Genomic DNA, 15,409 nt, shown 5'->3' with positions numbered 1-15,409 from the left:
GGTGTTAAAAGTGCTAGTCTTAGTATCCCATTTGTTTACAGTTGAGGCTCATCAAGGTTACATGACTTATCTTTGGTCACACAGTAAATATCAGAGACAGGATTGTACTCAGGTCTTCCTGATTCCAAGTCCAACACTTTATCCACTATGCTTCTCTGCCAGAATAAATTAATGTAGAAATTTAAATAATTAAACTTTTTTTTTGGTTGTCCATAAATTTGTTGTGTAGCCTGTGTTTATCTATTTTGAGTTTTGTATAACAGAGATTAGTACTCATCACATAGAAAAGTAGTAAAGGTTAAATAGCTTTAGATTTATTGAGATTGTGGCAAAAGACATGGAATCAAAATTTTTTTTAAGGCTTTTTTTTTTTAAAAATAAAGTAGTCAGGACAAAACAAAATTGGCTTAACTTTTACCTTTGTTTCTGAGAGGAGTGGTCCATTTGTTTCATTTGACATTTGCATGAAGTATATCTAGCCCCACTAGAGCTTCAGTGTAACAAGATGCTTCCAAAACTGCACTTGTAGAAATAGCAAAACTGTTATACCCTTTGTTAGAGTTTATTGGCCTTTGATATTGCATGAGTGAAATAGCTGCATGTAATGTTGATTTTAATTTCCTTAGTATAGTCATCAGTTAACTTGTAAGATATCTTGAGGTTTATGGGCTAGAATTTTTTGTAAAGGATCATGCCTTAAACCCAGGTCATTCTGGCTCTCATTAATTGGCCAACAATAGGTCCCAGGCCAACCCCCACTTGGTCATTATTTGCACCCTCATTGGCTCAGAGTGAATGTAAATAGCAAAAACCCTGAGGGTCTTCCTCTCTCAGATTGATTTTTTAAAAAACTACAGGAAAAAGTCATTCTCTGCCTCATTTCTTACCTAGCCTTTCACTAAATGGGTGATGCCTCAGTCAAACTGAGATCTCTTAAAGATTACCTTAGTTTAAAAATATCCACTATATCCAGGGCCGTCTCCAGTCATCCTGAAGTGAAGCAGGTGATTTTGCACATCCCTCCCTCACTTAAATCCAGTTCACTTGCATGTCATGGTATCACCTCCTACTGAGTTCAGGTTTGAACATATTGAGTTTAAGATGTCTACAGGGTATCAATTTCAGAATGTCTGATAGTCAGTTGGAAATGCAAGGCCATTTGTCAGAGAAAATACAGTTGAACAATTATATCTGAGACTCATCTGCATAGAGATGACAGTTGTTACTTTGGGAGCTGATGAAATCAAGTGAAATAAAGAGAGAAAAGAAGAGGACCCAGGAGCCTAACCCCCGTGGTTAGTTAGCAGGCATGACTTGAATGATGGTCCTACAAAGGAGGCAGAAAGAACAGTCAGACAGGCAGGTAGGAAGAGGAAACATGAGAGAGCAATGTCCCAAAAAACAGTAGAGAAGAGTATCAAAGAGAAAGGGATGATTGAAAGGTTATAGAGAGGTCTAGAAGAATGAGGAATGATAAAAGTGATATCTATTTACTTCTCTCTCTCTCTCTCTCTCTCTCTCTCTCTCTCTCTCTCTCTCTCTCTCTCCCTCCCTCCCTCCCTCCCTCCCTCCCTCCCTCTCTCCCTCCCTCCCTCCACTGTGTGCGTGGTGTGTATGTGTGTGTTGTAGAGTTAGGAGGCTGTTAAATTGAGACAGCAATTTTAAATTGCCACTGCCAAGGAGAGAAGCTTATTATATGGCAGAAGTGCTATTTGGGAATAAAAAAACTAGAAAGTGTGAATATTCTAGGACTGATAAAAAGTTTTGTCTTGGTATGAATTTTTTTTATCTCTGTTCATGAAATAGTGAAATATTTCATGTTGTATTTAGACTTCTGTTTTAGAGGCTTCTGTTGAATTGATTTGAAGTATTAATTGTGAAATTTAAAGGTCAGAGGTAATTTTAGTATTTTTTCTAAAATTTTGTTCCTGTACATTTCCTGCCCCAGCACCACGCAGATACGTTAATATACAGTTTTATTTTGCACTGTCATGCAACTTATTGAGTATCCTATTTTGATATCTTATACAGTGTTTGATACAGTACATTATACATAATAGATGCTTAAATATTTATTAAATAATAGTAGCTTTAACGTGAGCTAATGTTCATAAAATGTGTGGATTTGGGGATGGGGGATTGACTTTTTGTGCTAGTATAATGCTTAAAGGAATGATGTATATTCATAAACACGCATAAATAAAGCACATGATCAGAATGATCAGGGGTCTAAAGTAAAATAACAATATACCTAAGTGGCTAAGGAATTAAGGAGGTTTGAGATAGATTGAAATAGATGTATAGTATATAAATTCTTTACTTTTATTAAAACATGATTTATTTGTCTTGTGTGTAGAAGTGTTGAGGAAAGAAAGGGAGAACAGATATTTAATGACATCATCATTTTAAAAATATTTTTCTGACCATAACATTAACATTAATATTAACAATTTACATGATGATGAGCCCTTTGTTTAGGGATGAGAGCAAGCATTAAGGAAAAGTCTCCATGGGTATATCCACTAGACTTAATATGTGCTTCCTATTCACTCTCTCTCTTCAGGTGTTTCACTTTTGTCGTGGTTTGTGTGCCATTGTCAGTTAAGTTTGATGGTGGGTAATATAGTATCAGTATCTGTGTGTGTGTGTGTGTGTGTGTGTGTGCGTGTGTTCGTCCTTCGTTGCCGAAGAAGACCATGCCATCAGGGAAATGATGACATGACTTGCACTTGACTTTGTTTTGAGTGAGGGAGGGCTGTGCAGTTCACCAGCCTCACTTCTCCTCCAGAGCCATCTGAATCCAGTGACCTGATAGTCATTAGGATGACTGGAGATGACCCAGGATGAGGCAATTGGGGTTAAGTGACTTGTCCAAGGTCACAGAACTAGTGAGTGTCAAGTATCTGAGGTGAGATTTGAACTCAGGTCCTCCTGACTCCTGCACTGGTGCTCTATCCACTGCATCACCTAGCTGCCCCACTTGTCATATGGCATGGATTCAAAAAGGAAGAGGGTTTGATTGAGATGGGGGCTGAACCTATGATTTCACTAGTATATAGAACTCCAGATGAGAAAATGCCCTCTACTGGTGCATAGTGTAGTTTATATTAGGGAGTTGTCTAGGGTAATAAGAGGTTAAGTGACCTGCCCAGGGTCACAAACACACTTCTTTATCAGAGGCAAGGCTTGAACCCAGGTTTTCTAGACTTTGAGGCAAGCTCCATCCACTCAATAAGTATTTGTTAGAAGAGGAATGGAGTATATGAAAGGGAGATATAATTCTCTTCTTGTATACCACAATAAAGAGAGATTAGATTTGCTCTGCTTAGCTCTAGAGAACAGAACTTAAGAAAGGCAAATTTAGGTTCTATGTAAGGAGGAAAATGGCCTCAGTAAGATAGTAAGTACTTCAGTGCAGCAGTTCAGTAAAATGGATTTCCAACTGGTTGAGTAACGGAACCCAAACAAAGTAGTAACTAATGGGCTGAGGTTAACTTATATCAATCTGGAGGAAGATCTCTATAAGTTTAATGCCTTACAACATGATAGTACTAACACTTCTCTGAAGTACTTGGAGAACATTGAAGTATTAGAGTTGCCAGTTAAAACAGACAAGATAGGATAATGTAAATTAAGACAATGGAATTAAATATTAAAAATTCATAAAATATTAAGTTACATAACATATAACACAACTTCAAAATGGTAAGTTCTGTCTTAAGTCATAAAGAATATAAGTCATATTATTAAGCATTACTAATGTTTGTATACATAATACATAGAATTTTATTTTACCACATTGAACTTTATACTTTTTTTTTTACATTAAAATTTCTCTTTTGACTTTAATATTCAGATTTGGATGTCAGTGTTTGAAATGATATTACTTAAAAGTTAGTCATAAAATTGTGGAAGTTAAAATACAGTGTTCAAGTATGGCTTGAATTAGATGGCCTTTGAAGTCCATTCTAACTCTGATATTTTGTGATATTAATCTCTTTTTTCTGATTTCTGTTTTCTGGAAGATTTGTCCCATCAGATGAGAAGAAAAAACAAGGCTGCCAACGAGAAAATGAAACACTTATTCAGAGACGGAAAGATCAGATGCAGCCTGGGGGCACTGCCATCAGTGTGACAGTCCCCTATCGAGTAGTAGATCAGCCCCTCAAACTTATGCCTCAAGACTGGTAAGATGATTTTGCAGTTTAAAATATTTCATTAACTTTTTTAGTTTTAAATTTGTTATTATATTCCTAAACTTTCAAGTTTCATCATCATAGTGTCTCAGTATAACCAAATCTTTTTGGTTTTTGAAATCTAAATCTCTCTTAACAACTTAGAAAAAGATTAGTTTGTTTTTCATTATAACAATATATGCATATTTATTTAAATTTGAAAAAAACTATATTAACTTTTAATTATAGGACACTTGTCTTTCTGAAAACCTGATCAATATAATTTGTGCATGTATGTGCAACATGCTGCACACACTCTTCTTTTTCAATTTGCTTAGAATTATTTTCTTTGCCCAATATTTGGGTATTTCCACCTGGTCATCAACCTGTTTTGCCAAAGCAGAATTAGATGATAGTTTATTTAAATTACCTTAGAGATTTTAAAACTTGATGACCTTTAATACTTCTGTATAGTATAAAAACATGTTTTTAAACTTCTCTTTAAACAGAAGTTTAAAAATTTGTTCTTTCTTAACATTAAGGCTACATTTGATGAAATAGAAAATTTAATAATGTTAAGTGTGTTATAAAAGTCCAGTTATATTTTATGGTACAATTGAAAGAATGCTGACTCTGGTATCACAGGAACCAGGCTTAAATATTGATCTTGTACTTAATACTGATATGTCCTTTGGCACATCACTTAATTTCCTTGAGCCTCAGTTTTCTTCTGTGCAAAAGGAGTGTTTAGGACTTCTTGACTTCAGCTCAAGATCTGTGATCCCACTGTGAAGCAAGCAGTATATTAGCATAGTTTCTTTTTATAATATCACTATTGACTATTATACTAGCAGGGTACTTCTTGCAACCACTAGAATGAAAGTGGAAATTACAACTGAAATGAACTGCTTTTGAAAAATAGACATTAGCTCACATTTATTTAGAGCATTGTAAGACAAAGTATTCTTCTTCAATATTTTCAGTACCTATTTTACCATGTTATAAAATTTCATATTTTTTTGAATCAACATGATTTTTTAAAATTTAAAAATAGTTTATTAAAATCAGTTAATTCTGGTAACAATCAAGAGATTTGTCTTGAAGTAAAATTTAAGATCATTTTGCAGTTAGCAAAGGAACAGGCATAAAAAACCAGAAGGATCACACATAAAAATAACTTTATGTGTATTTGCACTGAAAAGACATAGAACTGCAAAAACCAGATGCACTGGTAGTATAGCAGTCATTAATGTGCTATAACAGTGACATTATAAAGAGAAATTATGCTAATGTGCTCTGCCTCACAGTAGTGTTGACAGCAGACTCTGTCACATGAATAATTATGAGACTGGTTCCTTAGGGATGTACAGTAACTAAAACTCAAGGTCTTCAATAAGAGTGCCTTTTCCTTCTTTTCTATTTATAGGGATCGTGTTGTGGCAGTTTTTGTACAAGGCCCCGCATGGCAGTTCAAAGGTTGGCCATGGCTATTACCTGATGGTTCACCAGTTGACATATTTGCTAAAAGTGAGTTTCTCATTTTTCTTTGATAACATTTTCCCCTTACAATATTTATGAATCACATTTTTTTTTCTAGAAATTTAGTAGAAAAAAATGTAGTTGCATTTATTGTAGTTATTGTCAAATGTATGTTCTCTCCTTGAGGGCTAGAACTGTCCCGCTTTTGATTGTATCTCTAACATCCAGCATAATTCCTGTTATGGAGCAGGCACTGAATACATGATTTAATTGAAATTTTCAAGTACAATCAGTATAAGACCTTGATATTTGGTGTTGGCAGTTATCTGTTCTAGATTTTATATACACACACTTAGAAGACACAGCAAACTCCCAATAGGATATTTTTAATCCTGTCAGTACTCATAGAACTTGTCATTGAGATAACTCAATTCATTCCCATATTGGTAATTTGTAAAACTTTGCATGTAACTTTTACAGATGGAAAATTTTAAACTGAGAAGATCAGACTTTTCTTGGCCATAATACCAATCTGGGATTAGTAATAGTTTGTTGTGATTATAAGATTTATTTTTAAATTATATTAGTTTAAAATGCTTTCATTTTGAAATGTGAAAAATTGATTTGCAGATTTTTATATGCTTATATTCTTCATATGCATATGGAAATCTATTTAATTCAGCCTTCATTTGAATACTAATTTTTCATTGTGCACTTTGCCTGAATTGGATTTGCCCACTCTGACTAGTAAGTGTCTGAGGTTAGATTTTAACTCAGGTCTTCCTGACTCCAGTCCCAGCACTCTATCTACACACCACCTAGTTTAGCTGCCTCATTGTTAATGAAGCTTCAGGTAAATGTACCTGAATGTACCTTTATCAATTATCACAGTCATTAAGTGCCCCCTCTGTTGTCATTAGTGTTATTATCATCTTCGTCATCATTGAGGGTTAACTTGTGTAGCAGAGGGCCAGTCTTGGAGCCAGGAAGTTAGGGGCTCATATCCTGTCACTGACACATACCAGCTCTGTGACTATGGGCAAGTGACACAACCTCTCGGTGTCTCAGTACTACCCCTGGCCATTCTGACGGTAGGTTACTGTCAGAAGTTTTATGATATGAATATTTCCATTTCTCCAATGAAGCTACAGGTCTGAACTAGCAGAATAAAATGTCATCATTATGGGATGCTTAATACTTTATGTTTTCGACATCAGAATGAAGAGAGCTATCAGATGTTGTTATGACTGTTCTTGAAATCTCTCTTTTCCATTGGCATATAAGACTGTCAGTGTCCCTGCAATTTGTTATTCTTATATAATTTTCTAAATAATTTAACTCTGGGAAATCTGATCCACATTTATCATCTTCAGTTAGAAAATGCTTGTTTCACCAATTGACTAATTTTAAATGGCAGAATATGAGACATATCAGCTATGAATAATGGTCATGTTACTTGTTTCCTATTGGTGTTTTTCACATGGGATGATATTTTCAAAATTATGTTAATGGAGAAGATGTAATTTAGTCTTTTATTTCTAAACTTGGTTTTTTCAACAAGTAAAGAATATTTGTTCACTATTTCACAGTTAAGGTTTTAAAACATATTACCAGATTAATTACCATCATTTCATCCACCTTCTATTTGCATGTTAAAACATAAAATATAATGAAATCTTGTGACACTTAGACTGAATTGTAATTTTTTTCTTTTGTTATGACTCCCAAGAATTAAAAAAAAAAATTAGTTTTTTTCCTGAAAATAGTAACCTCATCTTCTTCTAAACCATAACTATAATGTTTACTTAGAAAAATTATTGAATTTATTTTGTAGACCTTCTGATTCATTCTCATGTTACATAAGTGAATTTGTGTTTTTATCTCATGTGAAATAATGTCATAATTTTTCTTTCAGCCTAATTTTTACTTTCTTTCCTTTGTAGTTAAAGCCTTTCATCTAAAGTATGATGAAGTACGCCTAGATCCAAATGTACAGAAATGGGACGTAACAGTATTAGAATTAAGCTATCACAAACGTCATTTGGACAGACCAGTGTTTTTACGTTTTTGGGAAACTTTGGACAGGTAAATGTGAACTTAAATGCTATTACTCTTTAGTTGTCAAATTTGTTTGTCTCTTCATACAGATATTATAAATTTGAAAGTGGGATCACATCCTCAAAACTTATTATATTGTCACTTTTTCCCCTCTTCCCTTTTATCTCAAAGGATAAAGCATCCTACTAACTAGCTACAGTTAACCCCTCTACCTGTTACTTGGTCATACTGATCCCTTTATCCCATTTCCTCCATTCATCTATACAAAGGCACTATAACAATCCTACATTCTCTCTCTTACATCCCTTTAATCTCTCTCTTCAGTAATAATAAAAGTTAGCATTTATATAGAGTTTACTGGGTACTCTAGACACTGTGCCAAGAACTTTATAATTATTATCTCATTGGATCCTCGCAACCATCCTGCAGAGTAGATGCTATTATTATCCCCATTTTTTACACATGAGGAAATTGGGGTCATTAGTGGTTAAGTGACTTGCCCAGGGTCACACAACCAGGAAGAGTTAGAGGCCACATTTAAACTTGGCTCTCCCTGACTCCAGGTCTAGTGCTCTGTCCACTGTGCTAGAAGAAACTTTGAAGAATAGCTAATTTGACCCTGTACCACTTAGCTGCCCCTTTTCCCATTTACCTACAAATACACGTGTGTCCCTAGTGCTAAAAAAACAAAAACAAAAACATTTCCTCTCTCCTTCACTCAGATGTCATCTCATATTTCTCTTCCCTTTATTTTCGACCCTTTTGAAAACATATACTTCTAGTGCCTTTACTTCTGTTTAATCTTCAAACTCTGGCAGTCTTGCTTATGCATATACCTTTTCTGCCATTGGTTTTTCAAAGGGGGAGTGCTAATGACCACCAAATTCAGTAGCTTCACAGTCCTTAACACTCCCTTTAGCATTTATCACAGTTGGTCATGTGGTACTTTTTGAATACTCTCTTCCTATAACTTCCTAGACATTATACTCTAAATTTTTCTTCTGGATTTCCTTGGAAGGATCCTCAAATTGACATGATCCAGTTGAACCATCACACTAGCTGATTCCATATATAAAATTCTGTCTGCTGCCTCTGTGCCTTTGCACATGTGGTTCTCTCATGTCTGGAATGCATTTCTTCACTTTTGCCTCTTAAAATGTAGAACTTATTTAAGACACTGCTAAGGTTTCCCTCCAATATACTTTATTCGTCTTCTAGATATTTATTAACCCTTTCCCCCTCTCACGTATAAAATAATGGATTTAGTACCTTCAGTCTCCTCTTTTCCCTAATTCTTGCCCTCCTTCGAGGGGACTTCAGCATACAGATTACTGTCTTTTGAAATAATTTAACCTCCCAGTTCCTCAAACAACTCAATGTCCATGACTATATGCTCCATTCTGCCTTCAGCAACACACAGATAAGGTCACGCTCTTGATATTGCCATTTCTATAAATGTGCCACTTTCATGATCTGAAATTCCTTTATCTTATTTAATGATTATAATTTATACAATATCAGATTTTAACTGGCAACACTTGGTCAAAACATTAGGGGAAAACTTACCTTAGAATCAAAGGACCTGTTTCCACTGCTTACCACTTGTGTGATCTTGGGCAACTAACTCATTTACCCTTTCTAAGTGATCTACAGCTGGAAGATACCTTTTATGGATAAGAAACTTAGGTTGATAAGATTAAATGATTTGGCAAAGATCATATAGGTAGTTACTGGCCAGGGAAGGACTTGATCCCAATTCATTTGCCTCCAAATTACAGATTTACAATAGCTTAATATAATACTTTGTTTTTATTTATTTTACAGGTACATGGTGAAGCATAAATCCCATTTGAGATTCTGAATTACTTGGTTACCATTTTCCCCCTAGAAATTTGGATTAAGAAGCATGAAACTGCTCCACTCTGGGGACTGAGGCTCTTGATTAATGAATTTGTCAAGAACTTTACAAATGAGGGTCACAAAATGAATCTTTTTCCAAGACCTTATTTGATGCTTCATGCTTTGACAGGCTGATATCTGCCATCATTATAAGCAAAAGTTTTTTGCTTATAGCTATTTTTTTAATAATAATACTAATATTAGCCTTCTAGTCTGTAATGGAAATTGTATATTTTGATAGAAGTTTTTTCCATTGGTTAAATTAGCATCACTTAAAAAGTTTTGTTTCTCCTTAGAAGATAAATACAGGTTGTGTGTGTGTGCGTACGTGTGTGCGTACGTGTGTGTGTGTGTGTGTAGATGTAATGAGGCTGTTAGCCACTTTGCTTCTGATTTTCTGATTTTTTTTCATTGCTCCATTGTTTTACTTTTTGAAAATACTATGTTGTGAATGATATTAAATTTTAGTCCTTAGAATTTGAAAAACTAAGCAAAGTGAAATGACTATTTTGAGTGAATCAAAATGTCATCCTGTATATGTACTATATATTCTGTTAGTCTTTGTTTTAAAAGGGATAATGAAAAATCAAGAACCACCCTCTGGCTGTGGCTGAAATGTTCAATCTAAGTAATCTTTATTATGGAAACATTTAATGAATGTTCATTCTTCCCACTGACATCAGTGATGAAAACTTAGAATGTTTATAATGGCGTATGCTGGAGTACCTTTCTAAATGGAAGTCTCAACCCACAGATTTAATAGGTTGTAATGCATTTTATTTTGAGAGCCAGAGTATGATATTTGGAATGGAATATTCATTCAGTGTACCAGTCATGTAGACATAAAATCCTTAAAACTTTATCACTCTCATTCTTTTTTGTGGCAAAGAGATTTTAAACCATTTTTTCTTTACTTTTTGGTCTTGGATTTCCTATCCCATGCTATCCATTAATATTGATGAAATTTCCCAAGCACCAAAGAATACATTTAATTATTGAAAATTGTGAACATAACAGAAGTAAAAGAACATTGGTATTTCTGTGTGTTCCCTCAGTATTGTACAAAATAGGTATAAATCTTATTTTTAAGTTTCTAGGATAGGGTATAGAGCATTTTCCTCTTTTTCCACTTTTAAGTAAAAACCAGAGTGTTGTGTCTAAGGTGTACAACGAAGTAACATTTACATTTTTCACTTGTGATTTCGTCTTTTATTAATTAAAAAAGTATTAGGATTCTCTCAAGAGTTTTCATAAATTAAATCATTCTGTTTTATATCATTTTCTCAAACCACCTCTTTTGGGTAGCATGGCTTTTAAAAAATGAAATGCACTTTCATCTGTGCTAAACTGGCAATGCTTAAGGCTCATGTTGAAATTTAAAAGTACTATAGAATTGTAAACTTTTTTTAATCACAAAAATCCACCCCGCTAGGTAAGAGGAAAAAGAATGTTTGCTCTGTGGAAGTCTCAAACTCTGTAGAAAAAGTTTCCCGGTTGAATTTTGTATTGCAAGGTTTTTTCTATTTTTGAAAAATTGGGACAATCTCCTCTCCATCCGCTAACCTCCCCCTACCCCCAAATAGACCTTTGGGTTTTCCACAGCATAGTTTCTCAACAGTATTGATTTGTTTTCTGAGTCTTGAGGCATAATTATGTATTTTGTAAAAAATCTTGCCAAGATAAAATACTGTAGTCCTGGGTTGTAAACTGTAATGGTAAAATAACCATTAGTTATATCTGTTAAGACTACTATATGTAGGCACCAACTACCTTTTCCATAAATATTTTTAGTATGTATACCTATATGTGTTATGAATTTCAATTTATGCAGATGTGGGGACATACACTTTCAACAGGGTTTATTTTCTCTTTAATTTGCCTTACATCTAAATATGCACACTCAAATACTGTAAGGAACACGAGACAAAATGGAAGTATTCTGTACCTTGTGTGGACTTTTATGCTTTTTGTTTTGAAGTTGGGTACCTGATATCAGTCCAGGGTAATTAACTTTGAATGGAAAGCAGACATCAGGCAATCACTATTATACATACATAGAAAGTCATTATGAGTCTTACAGCAGCACACAGCACAGTGCCTTGCACGTAGTCAGCTCTCAGTAAGTATTTTTTGCATGAATGAATGATGCACTTTTAGTGCTGCTCATGTATTACAAAATTCTTTGACTATACAACTACTTGGTATTGGCGTCCAAAAACATAGTTTACTGGAAATGAAGATGCATAAGCAAAAATTTTTTAAAACTGAATTATGAATTAATAATAGACATGACTATAAGATTTTATGAATTCATAGAAATGACTATAAGATTTAGTTACTATGAATGGAGACACTTTTCAGGCTCTATAAAGGGAAAACTGGATTTTGTTTGTGCAGGACACACTTCTGAATTTGGTGCTTTTGACAAATTTAAAATGTTAAATTGACATTGCAAACTGAAAACATAAGTATTAAGTATTATGTTTCTTATTTTTTTCTGTTGGTTGCCCTTTGCCCTTGATCATTTGGTGGTGATGCGGGCAGTGGTCTTTCAGGGTCCCATTAATGACAAACTAAGATGTCAATACTTATTTAATGTAGAAGAAAGAATTTTACTGTTTAATATTTAAACAATGTTTAATATATGTTTCATTTTAATTAGTATTAAAGTTTATAGTTTGTTTCCCATGTTTCCATATCAGATGTTAACTTTAAAAGACAAGGTAATGTTTCATTAATCCTGGAGGGGTGGGGGTAGGGCTTGGGAGGCTGGTAGAAGAGGAAGTGTATTTCTAAGAGAGAACTTCTCTTGAATATTTAAGGTGGAAAGAAGTAAAACCGTTTCTAATCTGCCATGCAGAATAAAACAGAAGCACTTTGCTTTTGAAAATAAAAGGGTCATTTTTTAATGGATCTGTACACTAAAAATTAAGTCCTTCAGTTAAGTAGGATTAATTATCTAGTAGTCAATTGCAGGAAATATTTTTCCAAAATAAAATTCTTTTTTGACTCACAAGTGAGTTTGAGCTATAAGCTTCTTTTTTTAAGGGGTGGGGAAGAGTGGGAATTAATAGGAGGTTCTTTTCTTTTTTTTCTTTTCTTTTTTGGTAAATTAACCTATATTCTTACCATTACCTAAAGGTAATATGCTGATATAATATAGATATGTTTCTAAAGTGTTCCATTAGTGATTAAGGATAATGTGATATTTCTGTCAGATAAATATCTCCTTCAGTGTCTTATTTGCTTTTGGATTTATTTTATTTAATTAGTGTATAAAACCTTAAACATTACCCCTTTCTAAAAAAAATGGCTGACTTTTGAGAGTCCCTTGAAAAGTCAGGACATCAAATCAATACTTAAAGAAATTAATTCACACTATTCATTGAAAGGTTGAATGTTGAAGCTTAAAAATACTTGAGAAGATTGGGACTCAGGAAAAGACCCTGATGTTGGAGAAGATTGAAGGCAAAAGGAGGAGGGGAGAGCACAGGATGAAATGGATAGATAGTGCCATGAAAGAAATGACCGTGAGCTTGGATAAACTTCAGGACATGGTGGAGGATAGAAGGGCTTGGTATACTATGGTCCATGGAACCATGAAGAGCTGGTCACAACTGAAGAACAACAGAGACTGACAGTGTCTCATATTGCAAAAGTTTTTATAAAAAGTCAGTCAAAATTAATGTTTTACACTGTGGTTTTAAATTTTAATGTCTTGAGGCTGTGCTCATTTTAATGCAAAAGCCACAGCTGATGCAGAGTACTTTATTAAAGCAATGTGTTCATGAAAAATTTAAATTCCCATTCTCAGGAAGTAGTTGGCCTGTTAGGTTAAAGTTCATGTACAATGTGAAAAACAAATCATCTGTAAACTAACAAGTGCCATAGAAATTTGACTTTGTGTATTTTGAAATGTTGACAGCAAACTACTATTTTTTGTTAATGGAGAAGAGAAAAGAAAAGATGATTAATTTCATTAGCTTTCGTTGTTTTGTTTTGAATTTTAACTGTTTCTTCTGTTTGAGCTTAGACCTTATTCAATTAATTTGATCATTTAAGCATTAATACAAAGAGCCTAAGTTAATGGAAGATTTTATTTGCAAAGAAGATAGAGATGAAGGATAGGAAGATGGGGAAGACTTGACTTTAGATTTCACTGTTGTTGAGCCCCTTCTTAATGATACAGAGAGACTGTTATTCATCTAAGAGAATCCGCTAGAACTATTAGAAGTTAAGTGACTTGTCCAGCGTCACACAGCCAGTATCAGTCAGAGGTAGGATTTGATAAAGGACTTTACTATTATGCCTCAGTGCATGGGACATTTAAAATGCCACTCAACTGGCAGAGTTAACTAAAGAACGCTGTTTCTTAGGATTCATACATTAAAGAAAAATAAGACTATTACCATACCACTGATGTCAATTGGTAACCCTTCCACACCTTCTCATACTTTGTGACTGTTGCTCATTTTCCTCCAGAAATCCTAAGTGAAAGATTCCCCCCCAGAGTTCAAGAGGCCTTAATCAGGTTTTTTCTGTCTCAGGAGTACCAGTGTTGCTCTCTTCAGGCTGTACATTCTCAATATGAAATCAAAACACTTCTTTTTCGTGGCCATAATATGAAATGAAGTATGAGATCAGGATATCCCAATGACTACTGGTACCTTTATTTTTTTTTTTTTAAAGAAAGAAAAGGGCCTCTGAAAATATGTGGAAAGAAAGAGATGAGGTCCTGGGGAATGGTAGAGATGCAACAGATGAGTGCAATGTTCACATTTCACAAAGTACCAGACAAATGTGATCCAGTCCATTCTGTTCCTGTTCAGTTCTGGACCTAATTCATGTTCCATCTGTATCATTTATCCAACAAATACACATTTAATTATTTAAATGTATGTCTTGATTTCATTACTGTGGGATATGGACACTGTGTCCATTGGTGCAGGTCTTAACTCCTCCACATTTTCATCTTCCATCAAGACCTTTTTATTTTCTTTTGTAAGACTCTTATAATTAAATCCCATAAATCTACATGACTGGCCCTCCTCCTTTTAAGACAATACTTATCGTTGATGTCCATGTAATTTTTGGTTCAATCGTTTAACATATCCCCGAACCATCTCATGCTACTTTCTTCCAGCCTATAATTCTCCGTTTTGTCCACAAGGATGCTGAGACATTTTTAAATACCTCGACTAAATTCAAGTACACTACTACCTCAGTGACATTTATACCAGTTTAGTAGAATTGGAAAAAGAGAAAGGGAAAAAAAAGAAATGAAGTTAGCTTGATGTGACTTCTTCTTTACAAATCCTTGCTGTCTCAGAGAATACTCCTAATTCACCTTCTAAGATGTACAGATAATTGAAGTTCTCCATCATTACCATATCCTTTTCCTGTGACAGCTATCTGCTTCTAGAACTCATCAGCCATTTTCTCTTGCTGGGCAGACTATAAATAAATTCCAAAACAGTATTGATTTTGCTTTGTTTTATTGATCCTTGCCCAAATGTTCTTCCTGATGCTTCCCTGGATTTCCTTGTACAAATACATCTTGATAATAACTGATTTGTCACTCTAAAGTTTACAAGGCACATTACAACATTTGATCTTCGCCATCTTGTGATAGAGGATCATACAGGTATCTTAATTTTGTCCATGAGGAAAATAAGGCACACAGTATGACTGTCCCGTAGGCACACAACACGCTGTGTCAGTCACTATTTGTGTCCTTATCTCTCCTGACTTCCAGATGCAGCGTTCTTTCCACCATGCCATTCTGACCCTACATACAT

At 34.4% G+C, this 15,409-nt stretch overlaps 1 protein-coding gene across 1 annotated transcript in view; it reads left to right on the top strand.

Moving 5' to 3' along the window:
* CDC73 (cell division cycle 73) overlaps positions 1 to 12,627 on the top strand; it is a 155,586-nt gene extending 142,959 nt beyond the window's left edge. Inside the window, exons 14-17 of the mRNA XM_072648332.1 lie at positions 4,026 to 4,187; positions 5,602 to 5,702; positions 7,598 to 7,739; positions 9,537 to 12,627. Of these exons, the coding sequence (XP_072504433.1) occupies positions 4,026 to 4,187; positions 5,602 to 5,702; positions 7,598 to 7,739; positions 9,537 to 9,573 (442 nt within the window). The 3' untranslated portion in view covers positions 9,574 to 12,627. The remainder of the gene's footprint in view (positions 1 to 4,025; positions 4,188 to 5,601; positions 5,703 to 7,597; positions 7,740 to 9,536) is intronic.
* The last annotated feature ends 2,782 nt before the right edge of the window (positions 12,628 to 15,409 follow it).

This window comes from Notamacropus eugenii, chromosome 2 (genome assembly GCF_028372415.1).
Source record: "Notamacropus eugenii isolate mMacEug1 chromosome 2, mMacEug1.pri_v2, whole genome shotgun sequence".
Lineage (NCBI taxonomy): Eukaryota > Metazoa > Chordata > Mammalia > Diprotodontia > Macropodidae > Notamacropus > Notamacropus eugenii.
Note: the sequence above shows the minus strand (reverse complement) of the source record. Positions and strands in the feature narration are given on the sequence as shown.